Source organism: Pelecanus crispus, chromosome 15 (genome assembly GCF_030463565.1).
Source record: "Pelecanus crispus isolate bPelCri1 chromosome 15, bPelCri1.pri, whole genome shotgun sequence".
NCBI lineage: Eukaryota > Metazoa > Chordata > Aves > Pelecaniformes > Pelecanidae > Pelecanus > Pelecanus crispus.
Genome location: NC_134657.1, coordinates 1,850,661 through 1,876,747, shown reverse-complemented (window position 1 = coordinate 1,876,747; position 26,087 = coordinate 1,850,661). Strand labels below are relative to the sequence as shown.

The 26,087-nt window shown below is 65.8% G+C and overlaps 2 protein-coding genes across 2 annotated transcripts; one reads left to right on the top strand and one right to left on the bottom strand.

The window, feature by feature from the left end:
* The first annotated feature begins 4,251 nt into the window (after nucleotides 1-4,251).
* ALPL (alkaline phosphatase, biomineralization associated) lies at nucleotides 4,252-11,654 on the top strand. The gene is given in 13 exon segments (XM_075721668.1): nucleotides 4,252-4,324; nucleotides 4,422-4,541; nucleotides 5,256-5,371; nucleotides 6,363-6,537; nucleotides 6,619-6,794; nucleotides 8,522-8,665; nucleotides 8,826-8,895; nucleotides 10,112-10,246; nucleotides 10,896-11,087; nucleotides 11,163-11,227; nucleotides 11,229-11,258; nucleotides 11,260-11,284; nucleotides 11,398-11,654. Coding segments are annotated over 13 exon segments (1,563 nt in total). The 5' UTR covers nucleotides 4,252-4,266.
* A 2,444-nt stretch (nucleotides 11,655-14,098) lies between these two features.
* On the bottom strand, nucleotides 14,099-25,762 carry RAP1GAP (RAP1 GTPase activating protein). The gene is given in 20 exon segments (XM_075721718.1): nucleotides 14,099-14,107; nucleotides 14,196-14,263; nucleotides 14,345-14,426; nucleotides 14,509-14,602; nucleotides 18,371-18,448; nucleotides 18,527-18,718; nucleotides 18,720-18,799; nucleotides 19,807-19,944; nucleotides 21,892-21,978; nucleotides 22,060-22,131; nucleotides 22,551-22,706; nucleotides 23,595-23,724; nucleotides 23,807-23,907; nucleotides 23,990-24,073; nucleotides 24,173-24,226; nucleotides 24,313-24,391; nucleotides 24,470-24,564; nucleotides 25,318-25,503; nucleotides 25,599-25,637; nucleotides 25,724-25,762. Coding segments are annotated over 20 exon segments (1,863 nt in total).
* Nucleotides 25,763-26,087: the final 325 nt, after the last annotated feature.

The window sequence follows — 26,087 nt, the reverse complement described above, 5'->3', positions numbered from 1 at the left end:
TGGGCACCCAGGTTTGCAGGGAGCCCTGGCTGCAGATAAATTTAAAAAAAAAAAAAAAAGCTTAAAAAGGTGCAAAAAAGGGTTAAAGTTTACAAAAAAAAAAAAAAAAAGGAGGGGGGGAAACAGAGTTTGGGGTTGTTTGCAAACAACCCCCCAAAAGTGGGTGCTGCTGGGTGGGGGGGCACCCCTGCACCCCTCTGCTTGCAGAGGGAAACCCGGTGCAAATCCCTGGGGGTTTGGGTCAAGGGCTGGGTGCGGGGGGGGGAGGGACGGGACTTGGGGGGGGTCACCCACTTTGGGGTCCCCGCCCCACCCTGGGGACCCGCTGGCCACAAAGCAAACCCGGCTGGGGGAGGCGATACGAGGTGGCAGGGGGGCACCCAGGGGTGCTAAGGGGGGGTCCCTTGGGGGGTGCAGGGGGACCCCCTGGGGGTGCAATGGGGGATCCCCTGGGGGTGCAATGGGGATCCCTCGGGGGTGCATGGGGGTCCCATGGGGGTGCAGTGGGGGTCCCTTGGGAGTGCATGGGGGTCCCTTGGGGGTGCAACGGGGGATCCCATTAGGGCGCAGCGGGCATCCCACGGGCGACGCATCGCCCCGCGCCCCGGCTCGGCCAAGTGACCCAGAGCCGACCACCTCCAGGTTCGGGGTGTCGGGTGGGTCCCCCACTCACCATGGCTGCCACCCCGCTCCCGCCGGCCTCGGCCCCCGTTGGGGCGAGCGCCCGCCTGAGCCCCGGCGCCGCTCGTTACGCCTCCGCGGCCTACGGAGGGTGACGAAGGGTGACGAGCAAAGGATGTACCTGGGATGGGAAAACCAATGGGGCCGACGGGAGGGACGGGCTTCCTCGCTCGCCTCCTTTAACTCTTTCGGGGGGCCCCAAGCCCCGTTTTGGGGGTCCCCATGTGCCCCCCCCCCGCCGCTGAAAGCGTCCCCCCCGATAAATCACGGCAGCCCGCTCGCCCGCGAAGGGATGCGGCGTTTCTCCTGGCAGCGTGCAAGCGTGCGGTCCTGCGAGCGTGTGGCCATGCGAGCTGGCAAATGGGCAGCTTGCGAGCGTGCAAGCACACGGTGTTGCAGGCGCCCGATTCTGCAAGCCAGTGGTTGTGCACGCATGCAAGCGTGCGGTCGTGCAAGCGCGCGGTCGTGCAGGCGGCCAAGCGTGCGAGCAGTTTTGCAAACAGCCAAGCACGCGGTTGTGCAAGGGGCCACACGTGCGGTTTTTACATGCGTGCACGCAGGCCACTGTGCAAGCGTGCAAGCGCACACTCGTGTGCAAGCTTGCAAGCCTGCAGTTGTACGCAAGCGTGCGAGCACACGATCGTGCAAGCGTGCACGCGCCACTGTGCAAGCCTGCAATTTTGCAAGCATGCAAGCGTGCGAGCTTGTGAGCGTGCGAGTGTGCAAGCGTGCAAGTGTGCAAGCGTGCAAGCCTGCTCCTCAGGCCGCAGCCGTGCCCCCCGCTGCGTGTTTAACAGCCCCTCGACGGGTTTTGGGGTTCGAGCCTGGCCGGGTTTGTGCACGTGGCCGCGCGGCGAGGAGTTCCCCACATCGGGACTTGCCACGTGCTGGGCTAACGAGCTCTTTAATTGGCTTTTCATGGCCGGCAGGCCCCCCACCGCGTCGCGTGTGGGGTGACAGGGATTGGGGTGGGGGACAGGACACGGTGCCACCGCCCCGGACCCCCACGCCACGCCGGCGGGCTGAGCACTGACGCACTCATCTCACGCGTGGGGCTGCAAATGGCTTTGCTGGGCTGGGGGAGCGCTGGGGGGGGCGTGCAAAGGGCCGGGGGGCGGAGGAGGGGGTGCCGGAGGGATTTGGGGGGGCTGCAGGAGCCGTGCCCATCCCCGTGGCGGCGGGCCGGCGGCGGGGCGGCCTTGGTGGCACCCCCGAAGCTTTCGGGGTGTGGATTTTTGGGCTGAGACCGCCACCTTCTGGGAAGCCACCCACGGCTCCGCGGGCCGCGGAGCCCCACGGGCCGCCGCGATGGGGAAACTGAGGCAGGGGAGGGCATCACCCTCCGGCCCTTGCCGCGAAGCTTTGTTTATTGTAGGGCCGACGGTAAAGGCGTTTCGGGCAGGGCGCACTCGTGGGCTGCAGCAGGAGCCTGGGTGGGGAAACTGAGGCAGGGCCCCCCCCCCTTCCTCCATCACACCCCCCCCCCCCCCCCCCACGCTCGTGTGGCTGGCACGTTTTGGGTGAAAATAGTGCAAAAATCCGGCAAAACCCACACCTGCCCCCCCAGGGGTGCACCCCACTCCCCCCCTCCCCGCGTGGGGGGGGTGCTTAGCACCCACAGCCAGGCTTGGGTGCACCCCAGTCCTCCCAGTCCTCCCAGTAAAACCCGGCAGAGGGCACCAGTAAGCCCAGTTTGTTGCCTTTTCTCCCCCCCCCCCCCGTGCTGGCAGCGGGGGGAGGGTGGAGGAAGGGGAGGAGGAGGAGGAGGAGGCGAAGGCCGGGTGCGGGGGGGATTTAAGGGCTCGCGGTCCCCCCGGCCCGGCCTCCTCCCGCCGCCCAGGAGGGACGTGGGTGTCGGCACCCAAGTTTGTGCGGGTACGTGTGTGTGGCCGCCCCCCCCCGCCCCGAAAAGGCCCCCCCGGGGCCACCGCTGCCACCCCCGGGGCCACCGCCGGGACCCCCGGGGGAGCGGGGGGTCCCTGGGGAGCGGGGGGCGCGGGGGGGGGAGCGGGGGTGCAACGGGAGGGGGGCGGCGGGGACACGCGGGGTGTGATGGGGACAGGGACATGCGATGGGGACACGGGCGAGTGGCGGGGACCTGAGTGTGCGGCAGGGACACGGGTGTGCAACAGGGACACGGGTGTGCGACGGGGACACAAGTGTGCAACAGGGGCACAGGTGTGTGATGGGGACACGGGTGTGCAGCAGGGACACGGGTGTGCGATGGGGACACAGGTGTGTGACGGGGACACAAGCGTGCAACAGGAGCACGGGTGTGCAATGGGGACATGGGCCCGTGATGGGGACACGGGTGTGCAACAGGGACATGCGTGTGCAATGGGGACCCGGATTTGTGACAGGGAGACAGGCGTGTGGTGGGGACATGGGTGTGCAGCAGGGACACGGGTGTGCGGTGGGGACACAGGTGTGTGATGGTGACCCGGGTTTGTGACAGGGACACAGGTGTGCGGTGGGGACACAGGTGTGTGATGGTGACCCAGGTTTGTGACAGGGACACAGGTGTGCAATGGGGACACGGGTGTGTGATGGGGACCCAGGTTTGTGACAGGGACACAGGTGTGCAATGGGGACACGGGTGTGTGATGGGGACCCAGGTTTGTGACAGGGACACAGGTGTGCAATGGGGACACAGGTGTGCAGTGGGGACACGGGGGTCTGATGGGGACCCGGGTTTGTGACAGGGACACAGGCGTGTGATGGGGACACAGGTGTGTAACAGGGACATGGGCATGTGATGGGGACATGGGTGTGCAATGGGGACACGGACACACGACGGGGACACGGGCATACAGCAAGGACACGGACTTGTGATAAGGGACACGGGCATGTGGTGGGGACGCGGGCGTGCGACAGGGACAGACGTGCAACGGGGACATGGGCGTGCGATGGGGATGTGGACACACGCTGGGGACACAGGCGTGCGATGGGGATGCAGACACGTAATAGGAACACGGGCGTGCGATGGGGACACAGAGGTGACGGGGACACGCGGTGGGGACACAGACATGGGATTGGGGACACACATGTGATGGGACACGCGATGGGGACAGGGACACGCGATGGGGACCCCGGCGTATGACAGGGACACGGCTGCGATGGGGACAGGGACACGCGATGGGGACCCTGACATGTGATGGGGACACGCGATGGGGACAGGGACACGCGATGGGGACCCTGACATGTGATGGGGACACGCGATGGGGACAGGGACACGCGATGGGGACCCCGACGTGTGATGGGGACACGGCTGTGATGGGGACAGGGACACGCGATGGGGACAGGGACACGCGACGGGGACCCTGCTGTGCCACATGCGCGTGGGGGCCGTGCCACCATCCCCCAGCCCCGGGTTGGTGCCAGGGAGGTGACGCTGGTGGCGGGGGGCGGGGGGGGCTGGCACGTCCCCAGGGGGTCACATTGGTGACCGCGCGGGGAGGGGATGTTTCCCTCCCATCCTCGCTTGGCCGAGCCCCGGGGCGAAGGTCTCCGTGGGGAAACTGAGGCACGGAGCGGGTGCTCCCCGCCGCAGCTCTCTCCCATCCAGCACCCGCTCAGCGCCGCAGGATGAAGGCTCTCCTCCTCCTCCTCCTCGCCCAGCTCTGCTCAGCATCTCTCGTCCCCGGTAAGTGAGGTTTGAGGGGGGTGGGGATGGGACTGCACCCCAAAAGTGGGTGCTGTTGGGTGCTATGGAGCCCGGTTTCTCCCCCCGCACCCTGCAGAGAGGGAGAAGGACCCCGAGTACTGGCGGCGGCAGGCGCAGGAGACCCTGCGGGCAGCCCTGCGGCTCCAGCGCCTCAACCAGAACGTGGCCAAGAACCTCATCCTCTTCCTGGGTGACGGTGAGATGGGGCACCCACCCCAGGGCGGGGGGCAGGAGGGGGAGCGGGGGCTGCAGGGGATGGGGGCTGCGATGCAGCGGGGGCTGCGGTAAGGCGGGCGCGATAAAGAGGGGGCTGCGGTAAATTGGGCGTGCAGTGAAGCGGGGGCTGCGGTAAAGTGGGTGTCAGGATAAAGTGGCTGCTGCGATAAAGTGGGTGCTGCAATAAATTGGGCGTCAGGATAAAGTGGGTGCTGCGATAAAGTGGGTGCTGCGATAGATTGGGTTTGCAATAAATTGGGTTCTGGGATAAAGTGAGTGCTGCGATAAACCGGGCTTGCGAGAAACTGGACTTGCAATAAGTTGAGTTTGCAGTAAGCTGGGTGCTGCAAGAAACTCAGTTTGCAATCAACTGGGTGCTGCGATAAATTGGGTTTGCAATAAGCTGGGTGCTGGGATAAACTGGGCTTGCGATAAACTGGGTGCTACGATGAATTGGATTTGCAAAAAACTGGGTGCTGCAATACATTGGGTGCTGCGACAAGCTGGGTTTGCAGTAAAGCGGGTGCTGCGATAAATTGGGATTGGGTCCTGGGATAAACTGGGTGCTGCAACAAACTCGGTTTGCAATAAACCGGGTGCTGCCATAAACCGAGGTTGCAATAAAGCGGGTGCCGGGATAAATGGGGTGCCCGCCGGCGTCGCGCGGCACCGGTGCTGACGGGTGCCCCGGCAGGCATGGGCGTCTCCACCGTCACGGCCGCCCGCATCCTCAAAGGACAGCTGCAAAACCGCAAGGGCGAGGAGAGCCTGCTGGAGATGGACAAGTTCCCCTACGTCGCCTTGGCCAAGGTGAGCTCCCCGGGGGGTGCCCGCATCCCAAATTGCCCCCGGGATGCCCATGGGGGACGCAACACCCACCGCAAGGTCACGGGCGGCCGGCCGGCATCGACCGGGAGCCGAAATTAGGTCAGGGGCGGGCGAAGGGAGCTGGCTCTGGTGCCCGCTCGCCGTGCCAGGGTCCAGCCCGTGGGAATGGGGAGGGGGGGGCGGGATGAGGCTGCCCGGCCGTGGGAAGCCGCGGGACCCCCCCGCTTCTCCTGGGGTCATTTTGCTGAACAAAAGGCTTTTTTTTATTATTAAATTGGAAGTACCCGCCGCTCCCCGCTGTCTCCCTTCGCCCCGTGGGGGATGCTTGCAGTGGCGGCTTCTCTCTCTCCCTGCCTAAAAACGGGCGGAAAAAAGGCTAAAAGCATCGAAACGCAGCGAGGGGACGATGTGCGACCGCGTCACGGGGGCCAAGGCGCAAAATGGGGGGGGCAAGGGGCAAAAGAGGGGGTGCGCAGGCGGGATGGGGGTCCCCTGTGGCCAAACAGCATGGGGAGAGGAGCTCCAGGGTGGGGATGATGGTGATGGTGATGAAGCCCTGGTGTGGGGATGATGGTGGTGGTGATGGTGGTGGTGGTGGTGATGGTTGTTGGTGGTGATGATGGTGGTGGTGGTGATGATGGTTGTTGTTGGTGGTGATGATGGTGACGATGATGGTTGGTGGTGATGATGGTTGGTGGAGGTGGTGATGATGGTGACAATGATGGTTGTTGGTGGTGATGATGGTGAGGATGATGGTTGGTGGTGATGATGGTTGTTGGTGGTGGTGATGATGGTGAGGATGATGGTTGGTGGTGATGATGGTTGTTGTTGGTGGTGATGATGGTGAGGATGATGGTTGGTGGTGATGATGGTTGTTGGTGGTGGTGATGATGGTGAGGATGATGGTTGGCGGTGATGATGGTTGTTGGTGGTGGTGATGATGGTGATGGTTTATTTACCTACCCCCCCCCAGACCTACAACACCAACGCGCAGGTGCCTGACAGCGCAGGCACGGCCACCGCCTACCTCTGCGGCGTCAAAGCCAACGAGGGGACGGTGGGCCTCAGCGCCGGCGTCACCCGTGACCGCTGCAACACCACCAAGGGCCAGGAGGTGACCTCCATCCTCCGCTGGGCCAAGGATGGAGGTGAGGGGCTGGGGGGCGGCAGGGTAAAGGGGTGGGTTTTGGGGCTGTTCTCACCATTGCCCCCCTGAATTCGTGGTGCAGGCAAGGCGGTGGGCATCGTCACCACCACACGGGTGACCCACGCCACGCCCAGCGCCGCCTACGCCCACTCCGCCAACCGCGACTGGTACTCGGATGGAGAGATGCCCCCGGACGCGCTGGAGGGCGGCTGCAAGGACATCGCCCGGCAGCTGGTGGAGAACATCCCCGACATCGAGGTAGGGCTGGGGACGGAGCCACCGGGGATGGGGACAGGGCCATGGGTAGATGTGGGACCAGGACTACCAGCGGGTGCAGGGCTGGCACCAGTGGGTGGAGAGCCAGGGTCCCCAGGAGATGTTGGGCTGGGACCACTGACGGGTGCAGGGCTGGGACCCCCAGAAGATACAGGGCCAGGAGCACCCATGGGTGCAGAAGCCAGAACCCCAGGAGATATGGGGCCAGGAGCACCCATGGGTGCAGATCCAGAACCCCCAGCAGATGTGGGGCCAGGAGCACCCATGGGTACAGATCCAGAACCCAAGGAGATACAGGACCAGGAGCACCCATGGGTGCAGATCCAGAACCCCCAGCAGATGTGGGGCCAGGAGCACCCATGGGTGCAGATCCAGAACCCCCAGCAGATATGGGGCCAGGAGCACCCATGGGTACAGATCCAGAACCCGAGGAGATACAGGACCAGGAGCACCCATGGGTGCAGATCCAGAACCCCCAGCAGATGTGGAACCAGGAGCACCCATGGGTGCAGATCCAGAACCCCCAGCAGATGTGGGGCCAGGAGCACCCATGGGTGGGGTCCCAGGACCCCCAGCAGATATGGGACCAGGAGCACCCATGGGTGGGGTCCCAGAACCCCCAGCAGATGTGGGACCAGGAGCACCCATGGGTGGGGTCCCAGAACCCCCAGCAGATGTGGGACCAGGAGCACCCATGGGTGGGGTCCCAGAACCCCCAGCAGATGTGGGACCAGGAGCACCCATGGGTGGGGTCCCAGAACCCCCAGCAGATGTGGGGCCAGGAGCACCCATGGGTGGGGTCCCAGGACCCCCAGCAGATGTGGGGCCAGGAGCACCCATGGGTGGGGTCCCAGGACCCCCAGCAGACACCGGGCTGGGACCACGCGCACACACAGGACCAGCCCCCCAACCCCCCCTCCCCAGCAGCCCCCTCCTTTCCCACACTTCCCAGACCCAAACCCCTCCATTCCCCCCCACTCTGCCCCTCGCTGCGGATTTATGCAGAAATTCAGCCCTGTAAATAAATACTCTTCTGTCCTTCAGAACAGCCCCAAAGCAAAACATTTCAGCCTGTTATTTAGCTCTTTAATAGCCTCTTCTTCTGTTTTTTTTCCCTTTAATATAATTTTAAGTCTGTCCCAGGCTGGAAATAATTATATAGTGGGGAAAAGACATTTTTTTTTTCGCTTAATAATTTTGGCGGCGGTGTTTTGCAGCTTTATAATTCACCTCCCTGCGTGGAGAAGGGGGGGGGGGGTGGGGTGGGAAGTAAAAAAAAAAAAAAAAAATCTCTGCTCGGTTATAAATAACAGAGGCCAAATAAATCGGGCTCCAAAGCAAACAGCGAGAGCTGCGGGATGGGGCTCCGTCCCGGCGGGTTCACGCGGGGACCCCGATGCGGAGCATCCCTCCCACAGATGTGAAAAAAGAATTTTTTTAAAAAGCCAAAATTTGCTGCTGGAAATGGTTATTTTTGCCCTGGGTTTAATTAATAGGAAGAGATTCAGGGTTATTTCGAGCGAGGTGAAATTCCTTAGGTGTTTTCGCCTGCTTTTTTTGTGCAGTGCCAGGGTGTTCCTGGACATCCCGCTCCGCCTTGTCGGGGTTTTCCCCCCCATTAAACCCAAACTGGGGGGGGGGGGGGGGAATTAAAAATGATGAAAAATAATTTTTTTTAAATGTGTTTTTTTTGCCCGCTCCTTTCGCAGGTGATCTTGGGCGGCGGGCGGAAATACATGTTCCCCAAAAACGCCAGCGACGTGGAGTACCCCCACGAGGACAAGCATCGGGGCACCCGCCTCGACCGCAGGGACCTCGTCCAGGCGTGGCGCGATGCCAAGCCCCCCGGCAAGGTGACGGGGACATTTTTTTGGGGGGGAGGGGAGGGTTACACCCCACTCTAACCTTCCAATGCCATTCCCGGAGCCGGGGGGAATATTTTGGGGAGGGGGGTATAAAGCAGCCCTGGGGCAGGCAGAGGCGATGGGGAGGTGACGAGCTGCCTGTCCCCAGGTCGCCAAGTACGTGTGGCACCGGCGGGACCTGCTGGCGCTCAACCTCAGCCGCGTCGACTTCCTCCTGGGTGAGTCCTGGCACCCAAGGGTGCCCCCGCCTCAGCCGGGTGCTGTGGGGGACCCTGGGCTCGTCCTGGGGTGCTGGGGCAGCTGGAGTGCCAGTTGCCCCCCGGGGATGCTGCTACCCCCCAGGGATGCTGGTACCCCAAAGGGATGCTGGTAACCCACCCTGGGGATGCCAGTACCCCAAAAGGACACCGGTACCCCAAAGGGATGCTGGTACCCCACCCTGGGGATGCTGGTACCCCAAAAGGACACCAGTACCCCAAAGGGATGCTGGTACCCCACCCTGGGGATGCTGGTACCCCAAAAGGACACCGGTACCCCAAAGGGATGCTGGTACCCCACCCTGGGGATGCTGGTACCCCAAAAGGACACCGGTACCCCAAAGGGATGCTGGTACCCCACCCTGGGGATGCCAGTACCCCAAAGGGATGCTGGTACCCCATCCTGGGGATGCTGGTACCCCCACAGGGGTGGTTGTAACCCACCCTGGGGATGCCAGTACCCCAAAAAGATGCCAGTACCCCAAAGGGATGCTTGTAACCTGCCCTGGGGATGCTGGTACCCCAAAAAGATGGGGATGCCAGTACCCCAAAAAGATGCTGGTGCCCCACAGGGATGGTTGTAACCCACCCTGGGGATGCTAGTACCCCAAAAAGATGCCGGTACCCCCCACAGGGGTGGTTGTAACCCACCCTGGGGATGCCGGTACCCCAAAAAGATGCCAGTACCCCAAAGGGATGCTTGTAACCTGCCCTGGGGATGCTGGTACCCCAAAAAGATGGGGATGCCAGTATCCCAAAAAGATGCTGGTGCCCCACAGGGATGGTTGTAACCCACCCTGGGGATGCTAGTACCCCAAAAAGATGCCAGTACCCCAAAGGGATGCTTGTAACCTGCCCTGGGGATGCTGCTACTCTCCCCACATCCCCCCAGGATGCAATTTTCACCCCCTGGGAATGCAATTTTTTTTTTTTTTTTTCCTTTTCTTTTTTTTGCCCACGCTGCAATTCTCCAGCCCAGCCAGGCTGCAGGATTCGGCCGGGCTGGAGGAAGGAAGCATCCTTCTGGGATGCTTCCCCCCGGTTCCTACGGATCCGGTGGCGGGGGAAATGCTTGAACCAGCACAAGAAGCGGGGCTGGATTTGCTCCCCCCCCCCGCCTTTTTTTTTTTTTTTTTGGGTGGGGAAAGGATGTCCCCAGCAGTGTCACTGTCCCCAGGCCTCTTCGAGCCGGGCGACATGGTGTATGAGCTGGACAGGAATAACGAGACGGATCCATCCCTCACCGAGATGGTGGCTGTGGCCATCAGGATGCTCCAGAAAAATCCCCGGGGGTTTTTCCTCCTGGTTGAAGGTTGGGGGGGGGTGGGGCAAGAGTTGGGGGGGGGGAGTGTGGGGGGTGCAAAAGAGGAGCGAGTGAGGGTGATGGGGGGATGCAAAAAAAGGGGGGGGGTAAAAAGGGTGATGGGGGATGCAAAAAGGGGGGGAGAAAGAGGGTGCAAAGGGGGGATAAAGGGGATGATGGGGGATAATAGGGGTCTGCAAAGGGGGGAAGAGTAAGGGGGTGCAAAAAGGGGGGGAGAAAGAGCATGCAAAGGGGGGTAAAGGGGATGGGGGGGATGTGAAGGGGGGATAAAGGGGTCTGCAAAGGGGGGGAGAGTAGGGGGATGCAAAAAGGGGGGCAGAAAGAGGGTGCAAAGGGGGGATGCAAAGAGGGGGGGAAGAAAGAGGGTGCAAAGGAGGGTAAAGGGGGGGATAAGGGGGTCTGCAAAGGGGGGAAGAGTGGGGGGATGCAAAAAGGGGGGGATAAAGGGGACTGCAAAGGGGGAAAGAGTAGGGGGATGCAAAAAGGGGGGCAGAAAGAGGGTGCTGGGGGACGCAGAGGGAGGAGAAGGGTGCTGGGGTGCAAAGGGGGGCAGTGGGGGCGCATGGGGAGAAGCGGGGCGGGGGGGGAGGAAAGGAGGGTGCCGGGGGGCGATGCCGAGCGGTGCCGGGGGCCGCAGGAGGCCGCATCGACCACGGGCACCACGAGGGGAAGGCGAAGCAGGCGCTGCACGAGGCGGTGGAGCTGGACCGGGCCATCGGGCTGGCCACCCGCCTCACCTCGCCCCAGGACACCCTCAGCGTCGTCACCGCCGACCACTCGCACGTCTTCACCTTCGGCGGCTACACCCCGCGCGGGAACCCCATTTTCGGTGAGTGCCCGCCGCGCCGGGGGTGGGGGCACCTCGGGGACGCCCCCGCCCCGCTGACGGTGCCCCCGCCGCCAGGTCTGGCCCCGATGCAGAGCGACGTGGACCGCAAACCCTTCACCTCCATCCTCTACGGCAACGGCCCCCGGCTACAAAATCGTGGCGGGCGAGCGAGGAAAACGTCTCCGCCGTGGATTTCGGTGAGTGCGTTTTGGGGCAAAACCCCCTGAAATTATTACAGCGTGGTTAAAATTAGCGCCTTTTTAAAAAATACTTTTTTTTTTTTTTTGCTTTTTTGCTTTTTTTCCCCCAGCGCACGCCAACTACCAAGCGCAATCGGCCGTGCCGCTGCGCCAGGAGACCCACGGCGGCGAGGACGTGGCCGTTTTCGCCCGCGGCCCCATGGCCCACCTCCTCCACGGGGTCCACGAGCAAAATTACATCCCCCACGCCATGGCTTACGCCGCCTGCATCGGCTCCAACCGCGCCCACTGCAACGCCGCCGGCCGCCCTGCCGCCGCTGCCTCCATCCTCCTGCCCTTCCTCGCCCTCCTCTTCCTCCTCTGCTAAAGCGCCTCTTGCAAACCATGGAGGGGGATTTATTTTTAATTCCTCCCCCCCTGCCTTTTTTTTTTTTTTTTTTTTTTGGATAGCGGCGCCCGGGAAAGAGGAGAAAAAAAGAAAAAGAAAGACTCAGCGGAGCAAAAGCAGCCACCGGCGGTTTCATGCTGGGAGCTGCCTCTGTAAATACACGGTTCCTTCCCCTGTAATTAGCATCGTGGCCTACCCCATCCCGAACCCACCGCGGGATTTGGGATGGGAGCCGGAGCCTCAGCGGATAAAACCCCCTCTTTGAGCGAAACGCGGTGGGGCTGGGTCCCAAAAATGCCTCCCAGTCCCCTCGGCTGAGGACTGAGCCCGGCACCCAACTCATCACACGTGTGGGCACCCAGAAACCACATGAAGATGGGGGGGAAAAAAGAAAATATTAACTCACCGAGTTAATTCATCCCTGAAACCTGGGCTTTTTTTTGCCTGCTGGGTGATTTATTTTGCTTTAAAATCCTTCGGTTTAAGGCAATTTGCTGCCAGGAGGGGGAAATCGGGGTGGGCTCAGGGCTGGGTAGGGGGGGACGAGGGGGGATTTAAAGGGTGGCACCTGCTGGGGCACGCCCCTTTGTTAGGGTTTGGTAATTAGGGAGGGTAATTAGGGGTGGGCTAATTAGGGGAGGGGGCTTTTGTAGCTTGCAAGGTGCCGGGGAGGGGATTGAGGCCTGCGGTAGCACCCAGAGGGGCCCCGGGTGTGCAAACAGTGCTCTGAGGGTGCAAATGCTGCCTGGGCTGAGCAAAAGGTGTCTTGCACGTGCAAATGTCACCATGCACCTGCATAAAGCGCCTTCTTGCACGTGCAGGTGTCCCCGTGCACGTGCATAAAGCGCCTTGCACGTGCAGACGCCCCCGTGCACCTTCATGAAGTGCCTTGCACGTGCAAACATCACCGTGCACCTGCATAAAGCGCCTTGCACATGCAGACGTCCCCGTGCACGTGCGGAAGTCCTGTACAGCGCCTTCTTGCGCGTGCAAAACGTCACTGTGCGCGTGCGCACGCCGCCCCGGCTGAGCAAACGCCGCCTTGCACGCGCAGATTCTGTGCACGAGCAGCCTCTTGCGCACCCCCCGCCACATCGCGCGTTTGCAACCCCCCCCCGAGCCCCTCCAATCCCCCCCCCCCCCGCCCCTTTTTATTTATTTACCAGCTTTATAAATAAATCTCTGCTCCGGTTTCTTATTAACCAGCAAACTTTGGAGCGGGCGAAGGCGGTGACCCAAGCGGTGCCAGATTTGGGGGGGGGGGGGGGGGGGGGGGTTGCAACACTCCCCCGCTTTGCTCGGTGCCCTTTGCACCCGCGCCGGCATCGCCGGCATCACCGGCATCCCCAGCCGCGAGCCAGCCCTGGCGCTGGGGCTTCCCAGAAACCAGGCGGCACCGAGCTATGTTTAACCGGGCCTGGGGTGCTTCGTGGTTTTTGGGGGTTCGGGGGGGGACGGGGACGGGGACGGGACACACACACCAGTTTGTCTTGGCCGGGGATTTGGCGCGAAGCCGGTGGCCACCGGGGCTGCCGGCCAAACGCCTCTCCCGACGCCGGGTTGGCCACTGGAGCCAAAAAAGAGGGGAGTGGGGTTTTTTTGGGGTGGGGGCATCGCCCGCCACAATTTGGGATACCCGCAGCACCTCAAAACTCGCGGAAAAAAAAAAAATCAAAACAAGGCTTTGTTTAGCCTGGCTGCCACGAAAGCCCCCAAATTTGGGTAAATGGCCCCCAAAATTTGGGTAAATAGCCCCCAAAATTTGGGTAAATAGCCCCCAAATTTGGGTAAATAGCCCCAAAATTTGGGTAAATGGCCCCAAAATGGGTGGCTTTGGGGTGGTTTTAAGACCACGTGAAGCATCAGCCCCTGCTGATGCGTGGGGTTTTGGGGACCCCCCCCCCCCCGCCCAGATATCGGGGATCCCCCCCCAGCCGTAGCGATAAATAAACCTTTATTTTATACAGGACTCACGGGAAACACAAACACGATTTGGGGGGGGCTTGGAAAAATAATTACACCCCCCCTGTCCCCCCCAAATTCCAGCATCCGACCCGTTCCGGAGCTTTTTTCCCTTAAAATAAAAAGGGGAGGGAGAGGGGGAGCCCCACTTTGGGTTTGAGCTCCCCCCATTTTTTGGGGGGGGGGGGATGCTCAGGTTGGACCTGCTCTTCATGTTGGGGGGGGCCCCCCCGTGTGGCCTTGGGGGTCACGGTGGCCGGGGGGGCCCTGTGTGGTCCATCACCCCCCCAGGGGTACTTAGGGTGACGGAGATTGTCTGGAGTGGGGGGGCACCCCCATTTTTGGGGGGGTCCCCCCAAATCCTGCACCGGGGACGATGGCTTTGGCTCCTGGCACGGGGGTGGCACTTGGGGGGGGGGGGGGTGTGAAGCAGTGCCCCCCTCCCCGGGATGGGGGGGTGACTATGAGCCCTGTGGGGAGGGACATCAGCGGGTGCACCCCAATATGGGTGCCCCCATATTGGGGTGCACTGCGGGGTGGGGGGGGGCACAGCCTCACCGAGTTATGGGGGGGCCTCTCCAGCTGGATTTTGATCTCGGGGCAGGGGGGGTCGGGGGCGCGGTGGCCTGGGGGAAAGGGGGGGGCCATGAGCACGCCGGGGGGGTCCCCCAGCCCCGCGGCGGCCTGACACCCCGGTGACGGGCTACCTGGGGGGGTCCCGGGGGGGTCATCCGGCCAGGGGGTGTCGGTGAAGGCGTCGCGGTGGGGCCCCGAGGGCGAGCGGCTCTCCTAAGGGTGCAAGGGGGGGGTCAACGGGGTGCTGCCCCCCCCCCCCCAGCACCCAGGCCCCCCCCCCCCGGCACCCCGGTACCCTGCCCGGCTCGCTGGGCTCCTCCGTGGCGCTGCCGAAGCTGCTGGCGCTGGAGGAGGAGCGGGAGAAATCCGGCGGCTCCGGCTTCTCGGCCCTGCCCAGGGACAGTCCCCGAAGGCAGGGACAGGCTGGCACCGCGCCGTGCGGCCGCCGCCATGGCCCACCGCGACGCCGCGCTGTCCCCGGGACACCCCGTCCCCGCGCCATCCCGCCCCTGCCGTGTCCTGTCCCTGTGCCCTCCCGTCCCTGGGATGTCCCATCGTTGTGCCACCCTGTCCCCAAACCATCCCAACCCTGCCGTGTCCCATCCCCGTGCCACCCTGTCCCTGTGATGTCCCATCCCTGTGCCACCCTGTCCCCATGCCATCCCATCCCTGCCGTGTCCCATCCCCGTGCCACCCTGTCCCCAAACCATCCCACCCCTGCCGTGTCCCATCCCTGTGCCACCCTGTCCCTGGGATGTCCCATCCCTGCGATGTCCCAGCCCTGTGCCATCCTGTCCCTGTGATGTCCCATCCCCGTGCCACCCTGTCCCCAAACCATCCCACCCCTGCAATGTCCCATCCCTGTGCCACCCTGTCCCCAAACCGTCCCATCCCTGCCGTGTCCCATCCCTGTGCCATCCCATCCCTGTGATGTCCCATCCCTGTGCCACCCTGTCCCCAAACCGTCCCATCCCTGCTGTGTCCCATCCCCGTGCCACCCTGTCCCCACGCCATCCCATCCCTGCCGTGTCCCATCCCTGTGCCATCCCACCCCTGGGATGTCCCATCCCTGCCATGTCCCAGCCCTGTGCCATCCTGTCCCTGTGATGTCCCATCGCCGTGCCACCCTGTCCCCAAACCATCCCACCCCTGCAATGTCCCATCCCTGGGATGTCCCATGCCTGTGCCACCCCGTCCCCACACCACCCCATCCCTGCCATGTCCTGTCCCTGCCGTGTCCCATCCCTGTGCCATCCCACCCCTGCTGTGTCCCAGCCCTGTGCCACCCTGTCTGCATGCCATCCCATCCCTGCCGTGTCCCATCCCAACCCTGGGATGTCCCATCCCTGCCATGTCCCAGCCCTGTGCCACCCTGTCCCCACGCCATCCCATCCCTGCCATGTCCCATCCCATCCCCAAACCATCCCATCCCTGCCGTGTCCCATCCCTGTGCCACCCTGTCCCTGGGATGTCCCATCCCTGCGATGTCCCAGCCCTGTGCCATCCCATCCCTGTGATGTCCCATCCCTGTGCCACCCTGTCCCCAAACCATCCCACCCCTGCAATGTCCCATCCCTGTGCCACCCTGTCCCCAAACCGTCCCAACCCTGCCGTGTCCCATCCCTGTGCCATCCCATCCCTGTGATGTCCCATCCCTGTGCCACCCTGTCCCCAAGCCATCCCATCCCTGCCGTGTCCCATCCCCAGCCCATCCCCACGTCCCTTGTCGCCACACCAACCTGTCCCCATGCCACCCACCCCTGTGCCACCCCACCTGAACCCCAAGCCACCCCCGCCCCACACCACCCTGTGCCCAGGCCACCCAAGTGCCACCCCACCGCGTCCCCCTGCTACCTTGTCCCCATGACACAGTCCCTGTGTCACCAGGCTCCCGGGTGACCCCGTCCCAGTGCCCCCCACCCCTGCGCTCTCCTGTCTCCATGTCACCCCGTGCCAGCCATCCTGGTGCCACCTTGTCCCGGTGTCACCCCCTCCCGGTGTCACCCTGGCCCATTGCATCTCGGTGCCACCCTGTCCATGTGCTGCCAGTCCCAGTGCCCCCCAGTCCCCACGACACCCCATGTCCCCCTGTCCCAGTGCCACCCCATTCACGTGCCGCCCCATCCCAGTGCCCTCCAGTCCCTATGTCACCCCATCCCAGTGCCACCCCACCCCGAGGTCACCCTGGCCCTGTTCCACCCTGGTCCATTGCATCCCAGTGCCACCCCGTCCCGGTGCCACCCCATTCCAGTGTCACCCCGTCCCGGTGCCACCCCGTCCCGGTGCCCTCCAGACCCCATGTCACCCCGATGTCACTCCATCCCCTTGCCACCCCATCCCAGTGCTGGCTCATCTTGCTGTCACCCCGTCCCCCTGCATCCCAGTGTCACCGCATCCCTGTGCTGTCCCAGCCCAGTGCCCTCCAGTCCCTGTGTCGCCCTGATGTCACCCTGTCCCTGTCCTGCTGCCACCCCAGCCCCAGTGCCACCCTGTCCCCTCGCCCCATCATCCCAGTGCCCTCCAGTCCCCGTGTCACCCCCATCCCAGTGCCACCCAGGCCCACAGCATCCCTGTGCTACCCCATCCCACTGCCACCCCATCCTGCTGCCACCCTGTCCCAGTGCCACCCCATCCCCGTGCCACCCTGGTGTCACCCCATCCTGCTGCCACCCCATCCCAGTGCCACCCCATCCCAGTGTCACCCTGATGTCACCCCATCCCAGTGCCACCGAGGCCCACCCCATCCCGGTGCCACCCCATCCCTGTGTTGCCCCGATGTCACCCCATCCTGGTGCCACCCTGTCCCGGTGCCACCCTGTCCCTGTGTCACCCCAATGTCACCCCATCCCGGTGCCACCGAGGCCCACTGCATCCCAGTGCCACCCCATCCCTGTGCCACCCTGATGTCACCCCATCCCAGTGCCACCCCATCCCGGTGCCACGCTGGTGTCACCCCATCCCGGTGCCACCCCATCCCAGAATCACCCCGATGTCACCCCCGTCCCGGTGCCACCCCATCCCAGTGCCACCCCGTCCTGGTGCCACCCCATCCCAGTATCACCCCAATGTCACCCCATCCCGGTGCCACCGAGGCCCACTGCATCCCAGTGCCACCCCATCCTGGTGTCACCCCGATGTCACCCCGTCCCGGTGCCACCCCATCCCAGTGCCACCCTGATGTCACCACATCCCGGTGCCACCCCATCCCTGTGTTGCCCCAATGTCACCCCATCCCAGTGCCACCCCATCCCGGTGCCACTGCGGTGTCACCCCATCCCGGTGCCACCCTGTCCCGGTGTCACCCCATCCCAGTGCCACCGAGGTCCACTGCATCCCGGTGTCACCCCATCCCTGTGCCACCCTGATGTCACCCCATCCCAGTGCCACTGAGGTCCACTGCATCCCGGTGTCACCCCATCCCGGTGCCACCCTGATGTCGCCCCATCCCAGTGCCACCGAGGCCCACTGCATCCTGGTGTCACCCCATCTTGGTGCCACCCCATCCCAGTGCTACCCTGATGTCACCCCATCCCGGTGTCACCCCATCCCGGTGCCACCCTGATGTCACCCCGTCCCGGTGCCACCCCATCCCAGTGCCACCCTAATGTCACCCCATCCCAGTGCCACCGAGGCCCACCCCATCCTGGTGCCACCCCATCCCAGTGCCACCCCGGTGTCACCCCATCCTGGTGTCACCCCATCCCGGTGCCACCCTGTCCTGGTGTCACCCCATCCCAGTGCCACCGAGGTCCACTGCATCCCGGTGTCACCCCATCCCTGTGCCACCCTGATGTCACCCCATCCCAGTGCCACCCCACCCCAATGTCACCCCATCCCAGTGCCACTGAGGTCCACTGCATCCCGGTGCCACCCCATCCCAGTGCCACCCTGATGTCACCCCATCCCAGTGCCACCCCACCCCAATGTCACCCCATCCCAGTGCCACCGAGGCCCACTGCATCCTGGTGTCACCCCATCCTGGTGCCACCCCATCCCAGTGCCACCCTGATGTCACCCCATCCCGGTGCCACCCCATCCCGGTGCCACCCCGGTGCCCCCCCCCCGGGTGCCACCCCATCCCTGTGTCACCCCGGTGCCCCCCACCCCGGTGCCCCCCCGGTGCCCCCCCGGTGCCCCCCCGGTGCCGGCTGCGGGACCTGTCGGGGTGCGGGCGGCTCCCGGGGGGGCTGTGTGCGGAGCAGGCGCCCTCGGGGGTGGCGGCGGCGGGGCCGTCCCTGCGGGCAGGCGGGCGGTGGGTGGCGGCGGAGGCGCGGGGGCCGCTGCCCGCCCCGCGGCCCGGTACCGGCGCTCACCTGCCGGCCGGCGCCTCCTGGATGCTCTCGATGCCGATGGCGCTGGAGCGGCGGGAGCCGAGCGGGCCGGGCCGCCGCCGCGACGGGCTCTTCCCGGGCACCAGCAGCGCCTGCGGGCCGCCGTCAGCCGGGCCCCGGGGGCGGGGCAGCGGCCGGGGGGCGCGGGGGGCGCGGGGGGCACCGGGGGGCTCCGGGGGTACCCACCTCCTCCACCGAGCCCAGCCCGATGGCGCTGCCGCGGCGTCCGCGCCGGCTCCCGGGCACCAGCAGCGACTGGGGGCGGCAGCGTCAGCGGCCCGGGGCACCGGCGGCACCGGCAGGGGCGGGGGCAGCGCGGGGGCGGGGCCGCGCCGGTGAATGGGGCACCGGGAGGGGCGGGGCCAGCGGGGGGCGGGGCCGCGCCGGTGAATGGGGCACCGGGAGGGGAGGGCCAGCGGGGGGCGGGGCCGCGCCGGTGAATGGGGCACCGGGAGGGGCGGGGCCAGCGGGGGGGCGGGGCCAGCGGGGAGGGGGCGGGGCCGCGCCGGTGAATGGGGCATCGGGAGGGGCGGGGCCAGCGGGAGGGGCGGGGCCAGCGGGGAGAGGGGCGGGGCCAGCGGGGGGCGGGGCCGCGCCGGTGAATGGGGCGCCGGGAGGGGCGGGGCCAGAGGGGGCGGGGCCAGCGACGGACGGGGCCGCGCTCGTGAACGGGGCACCGGGAGTGGCGGGGCCAGCAGGGGGGGCGGGGCCAGCGGGGAGGGGGGCGGGGCCAGAGGGGGCGGGGCCAGCGACAGGCGGGGCCGCGCTCGTGAACGGGGCACCGGGAGTGGCGGGCCCAGCAGGGGGGCGGGGCCAGCGGAGGGGCGGGGCCAGAGGGGGCGGGGCCGCGGCCGTGAATGGGGCACCGGGAGGGGCGGGGCCAGCGGGAGGGCTGCGCGCCGGTGAATGGGGCTGCGGGAAGGGGCGTGGCCGGCGGGGTGGGAGGAGCTGTGCGCGAAGGGGCGTGGCCAGGTGGGCGGTGCGCTCCCCGGAAGGGGGCGGGGCTTGGTGAGCGGGGCGGGGCTTGCGCCGACGAGGGGCCGTCTCGGGGCGTGGCTTAGGGAGAAGGGGCGGGGCCAGAGCGCCTCAGGGGCGCGGTTTGGCTGCGCGGGGGGGCGTGGCCTCACGGAATGGGCGAATCCGCAGGTGGGCTGGCGGGGTGGGCGTGGCCAAGGGGGCGGGGGCGGGGCCTCAGGCCGGCGGCGGGGGCCGGAGGGGGCGGGCGGACCGACGGACACAGCCCCCCCCCCCCCGCGCCCCACCTTGAAGGACTCGAAGAAGCCCGGGGCGGCGGCGCCGTTGTCGGGGCGCTCGTCCTCGGGGCCCAGCCCCAGCATGGCCTGGCTGCGCGCCTGCAGCTCCTCGTGCAGCGTCTCCAGCAGCGCCGCCCGCGTCCGCTCCTGCGCGCCCGCACCGCTGCCGCTGCCGCTGCGGGGGACCCGGCACCCCGACACCCCCACCCCACCACCCCCCCGGCCTGCCCACGCGCGGCCCGCGCGGCTCCCACGGCGCGCACAGCACCCACAGCAGGCACTGCACCCAGTGTACACGGCACCCACAGCAGGCACTGCACCCGCGTGCACAGCACCCACATCGAGCACAGCACCCACGGCGTGCACAGCACCCAGTGTACACGGCACCCACAGCAGGCACAGCATCCACAGCAGGCACGGCACCCAGCGTACATGGCACCCACACGCACAGCACCCAGTGTACATGGCACCCACGGCGTGCACAGCACCCACAGCAGGCACTGCACCCAGTGTACACGGCACCCACAGCAGGCACAGCACCCACATCGTGCACAGCACCCACAGCAGGCACTGCACCCAGCGTACATGGCACCCACACGCACAGCACCCAGTGTACATGGCACCCACGGCGTGCACAGTACCCACAGCAGGCACTGCACCCAGTGTACACGGCACCCACAGCAGGCACAGCACCCACAGCAGGCACAGCACCCACATCGTGCACAGCACCCACAGCAGGCACGGCACCCAGCGTACATGGCACCCACACGCACAGCACCCAGTGTACATGGCACCCACGGCGTGCACAGCACCCACAGCAGGCACGGCACCCAGCGTACATGGCACCCACACGCACAGCACCCAGTGTACACGGCACCCACAGCAGGCACTGCACCCACGTGCACAGCACCCACATCGAGCACAGCACTCACGGCGTGCACAGCACCCACGGCGTGCACAGCACCCAGTGTACACGGCACCCACAGCACGCACAGCACCCACAGCAGGCACAGCACCCACATCGTGCACAGCACCCACTGCGTGCACAGCACCCAGCATACATGGCACCCACACGCACAGCACCCAGTGTACATGGCACCCACGGCGTGCACAGCACCCACAGCAGGCACAGCACCCACGGCGTGCACAGCACCCAGCGTACATGGCACCCACATGCGCAACACCCACAGCAGGCACTGCACCCACATGCACAGCACCCACGTGCACAGCACCCAGTGTACACAGCACGCACAGCACCCACACACAGCATGCCTGCAGGCGCTGCACCCGGTGTACACAGCACCCACACGCACAGCAGGCCTGCAGGCACAGCACCCATGTCATGCACGGCACCCACGTGCACAGCACCCAGCGTACACGGCACCCACACGCACAGCACACCTGCAGGCACAACATCCACGTGCACAGCACCCACAGCAGGCACTGCACCCGGTGTACACGGCACACCCAGCACCCAGCATACCTGGCACCCACGTGCACAGCACCCACACACGCCACTGCCGCAGGCACGGCCCCACCCCTCATGCAGAGCAGCACCCAGTGAACACAGCACCCACGTGCACAGCATCACTGCAGGAACAGCACCCACATCACACACGGCACCCGCTGTACATGGCACCCACATGCACAGCCCCCACCTCATCCACAGCACCCACACGCACAGCCCCACTGCGTGCACAGCACCCACGGCATGCACGGCACCCACAGCACTGCTGCAGGCACACAGCACCCGTGGCATGCACAGCACCCACTTACAGGCACAGCACCCACTGCAGACATGGGTCCTGCAGCATGCGCAACCCCACTGCAGGCACAGCACCCACATCTACAGCACCCACAGCACCCACACTGTGCCCAGCACCCATGTGCCCCACGGCATGCACAGCCCTGTTGCAGGCACCGCACCCACATCCACAGCACCCACAGCCCCACTGCACGCCCAGCACCCACACTGTGCCCAGCACCCCTGTGCCCCACGGCCGGCCCAGCCCCCTTGCAGGCGCACCCCCCCCCAGATGCCCCGCACCCTCAGCACCCCCGCGCTCAGCGCCCAGCACCCACGTTTGCACCCACCTCCAGCTTGGCGAACTTCTCGGCCTTGTAGCAGGCGTACTCGGCGTTGATTAGCTTCGTCAGCAGGAACTCCTGGAACTCGGGGCCCTGCGGGGGCGAGGGGCAGCCCTGGGTGGGTGCCACCCAGTGACACCCCCCACCCCTGCAGCAGCACCCATGGGTGCTCACCTTCCTGAAGACGGCGGGGTCGGGCAGCGGCGGGCCAAAGAAGGGCACGTCGTCACGGGCAGTGACGGAGACCTGTGGCGGGTGGGCAGGGTAGGGGGGGGTGCCGGGGCACCCCGCTGCCCCCCAGCACCCAGGGACACAAGGGCTGGCAGGGCACCCATGGGTGCTGGGGGGTATCTATGGGATGCAGGGAGCTGGCAGGGCACCCATGGGAACAGGGGGGTCTAGCTATGGGATCCAAAAGCTCCAGGGGCACCCATGGGTGCTGGGGGGTATCTGTGGGATGCAGGGGGCTGGCAGAGCACCCATGGGTGGTGGGGGGCTATCCGTGGGATGCAGGGGGCTAGCAGGGCACCCATGGGTGCTGGGGGGGGTATCTGTGGGATGCAGGGGGCTAGCAGGGCACCCATGGGTGCTGGGGGGTATCTATGGGATGCAGGGAGCTGGCAGGGCACCCATGGGTGCTGGGGAAGCTGAGGCGCGGGGGGTACCTTGTAGAGGGTGCCCTGGGTGCCGCCAGGCTCCCGCTGCACCACCACGAAGGCGTGCAGGAAGTTGGAGGCAATCATGTCGGGGACGAAGGGGGTGTTCTCGTCCTGGAAGACGATGGCCACGATGTCGTTGCCGATGTGACGCTTCCGCTGCAGCTGTGGGGGCACGGGGGACAGGGGACACGGAGGGGACATGGGGGGACACGGGGGGACAGGGGAAGATGGGGGAGTGGTCACACCAGGGGCACAAATGGAGGGGCAGCCCCTGTGCCCCATAGACCCCCCCCCAGCACCCATGGGTGCCCTGCCAGCCCCCTGCATCCCATAGACCCCCCAAGCACCCACGGGGTATCCTGCCAGCCCTTGTGTCCCATCGATGCCCCCCAGCACCCACGGGTGTCCCTGGGGCTTTTACATCCCATAGACACCCCCCAGCACCCATGGGTGCCCTGCCAGCCCCCTGCATCCCACAGACCCCCCCCAGCACCCATGGGTGCTCTTCCAGCTCCCTGCATCCCATAGACCCCCCCAGAACCCATGGGTGCCCTGCCAGCCCCCTGCATCCCATAGAATCCCCCCAGCACCCACGGGTGCTCTGCCAGCCCCCTGCATCCCATAGATACCCCCCAGCACCCATGGGTGCCCTGCCAGCCCCCTGCATCCCATAGACACCCCCCAGCACCCATGGGTGCCCTGCCAGCCCCCTGCATCCCATAGATACCCCCCAGCACCCATGGGTGCCCTGCCAGCCCCCTGCATCCCACAGATACCCCCCCAGCACTCATGGGCACTCTGCCAGCCCCCTGCATCCCATAGACCCCCCCCAGCACCCATGGGTGCTCCAGGAGCCCCTGCACGGACACCCCAAGCACCCAGGGGATGCCCTGGCAGCCCTTGCACCCCATGAGGGTGCCCCGGGACCCCCCCCCCACCCCCCCTTACACTCCCCATTCCCCAAGCACCCATTTGTTCCCCCCCCAACCCTTGCCCCCTCCGCCACCGCCACCTTCCCCCGTCCGCCCTCAGCACCCATGGGTGCCCCACCTGCTGGGCGTCCCCCTCGGTGTAGGGCAGCTTGGTGGAGACGTGGAACATGATCTCCTTGTCGCGGAAGTGGCAGTACACCGACTCGCTGCCCGTCTGCCCGTGGGTGACGTCCAGCCCCCCCCGGAACCTGGGGTGGGGGGGGGAGCGACACAGGCACCCTGACCCTGGGGTCCGTGGGTGCCCCCACCACCCAGCACCCCGTCACGCACCCCTTGAAGTCCCGCAGCTGCACCCGTTGACCCAGGACGTCGAGGAATTCGGTGAACGCCGGGCTCTCCTCCGTGGTGCCGAAAAGCTCCTCCTCGGAGGTCTGAGGTGGGGTGGGGATGGGTGCCAGCACCCACCTGGGACCCCCCCCCACCCCCCCAACCCCCTCCCACCCCACCCCATACCTGCCCCAGTTTTTGGTAGATGACCCCAAATTTGAAGTGGTTGCTGAGCACATGCTCGTCGAAGGCGAGGATGAGGCGGGACGCCTGCGGAGGTGGGAGGGGGCGGAGGGTGGGTGGGGGGCACCCTGGGGTGGCACCCCCACCCATGGGTGCCCAAGCTCCCCCCACTACCCCCCCGTTCACCTTGGGGTAGAGCACGGGGTAGAAGCGATCCACGTTGACGTCCTCGCACACCAGCTGCGGGAAGGATGGGTGATGTGATGGGTGGCCCAGGGTGTGTGGGGGGGGGCACCCATGGGTGCTGCCGGAGGTGTCGCACCCACCTTGGCCATCTGCACCACGTTGGGGAACTCGGCCAGGCAGGAGATGGGCACCACGTCGTGCAGGGTGCGGGCGCGGGTGCTGCGGGGTGAGGCGGGGGTGAGGGCGGCCCCCTACCCCCAGCCAGCACCCATGGGTGCCCCCTGGCACCCTGCTCACCGCAGCAGCAGGTGGAGGTGCTCCTGCTCGTCGTACTTGAGGGAGAAGACGAGGTGGCCCAGCGCCGGGTCCAGGGAGTAGTAGTTGAAGTGCTCCTGCAGGGAGGGGGCCAAGCACCCATGACCACGCCAACGGGTGCTCATGCTGGCAGGCACCCATGCCCATGAGCACCCATATCCATGAGCACCCATATCCATGAGCACCCATATCCATGGGTCACCCATGCCCATAGATACCCACACCCATGGGTCACCCAGGTCCATGAGCACCCATGCCATAAGGAACCCATGTCCATGAGCACCCATGCCCATGAGGCACCCATGCCATGGGTCTCCCATGCCCATAGATACCCACACCCATGGGTCACCCATGCCATGAAACACCCATGTCCATGAGCCACCCATGCCCACAGATACCCACACCCATGGGTCACCCAGGTCCATGAGCACCCATGTCCATGAGGCACCCATGTCCATGGGTACCAATGCCATGAGGCACCCAGGTCCAGGGGCACCCATACGCATGGGTCACCCATGCCCATAGATACCCACACTCATAGGTCACCCAGGTCCATGAGCACCCATGCCCATGAGGCACCCATGCCCATAGATACCCACACCCATGGGTCACCCATGCCATGAAACACCCATGTCCATGAGCACCCATGTCCATGGGCACCAATGCCATGAGGCACCCATACCCATGGGTCTCCCATGCCCATAGATACCCACGTCCAGGAGCACCCATGCGCAGGAGCACCCACGTTTATGGGGTCTCCATGCCCACCCCACCCACGGGGAACCCACCCGCCCCAAGCACCCACGCCGGGAGCACCCCCGGCGCCTCACCTTGCCCAGGAAGTGCTTGCGGTAGATCTTGGCCGTGTGGTTGCCCTCAAGCCGCGCCCGGGTGCTGGGTGCCGGGGTGGGGGGCGGCTCGGGTGCCCCGCTCAGCTGGTGGTTGGTGCCCTCGATCCAGTAACCCCCGAACTGCGGCAGGAGGATGAGGGGGAACGGCCCCTCCCGGCCCAGCACCTGCACCCACAGCCGAGGTGGGTGCTCCGGCCACCCACCCACCCAGCCGCTCACCCGCCCTCGCACCCATCTCTGGAGGGGAGCGGGTGCTCTACCTCGTGCACGCTGGGGTAGGGGATGTAGTCCTCCTCCGTCTGCAAGGCAACGGGGCGGGTGAAGGCCACGCCGGCACCCATGGGTGCCGCTTGCGTGCCCCCCACCCCCACCCAGCGACACCTACCTTGAGCGGGGGCGGGGCGGCGTGGCGCTGCTGGGCCATCCTGCTGCCCTGCGGGAGGGGGGAGCTGTGGGTGCCCGTCCCCCCGCCTTGCGACGGGCACCCTTGGGTGGGGAGCACCCACGGGGGCTTACCTCGGGGTGGGGTGGCCGAGGGGGCGCTGGGTGCCGGCTGGGGCTAGGCGGCGCGGGGGGGGGCCGGGGGGGTCCATGGCGCTTCCTGGGGGAGAGGAGAGCTCCCCCACAGCCCCTCGCCGCGCCCGCCCGCTCGGGCAGCGCGTTACCCCTGAAGCCTACTGATGGCGGCGAGCCCTGCGCCCCCCCCTCCCCCGCTGCCAGCGGGCCAGGAGCGGCGGGGGCCGGGCTAC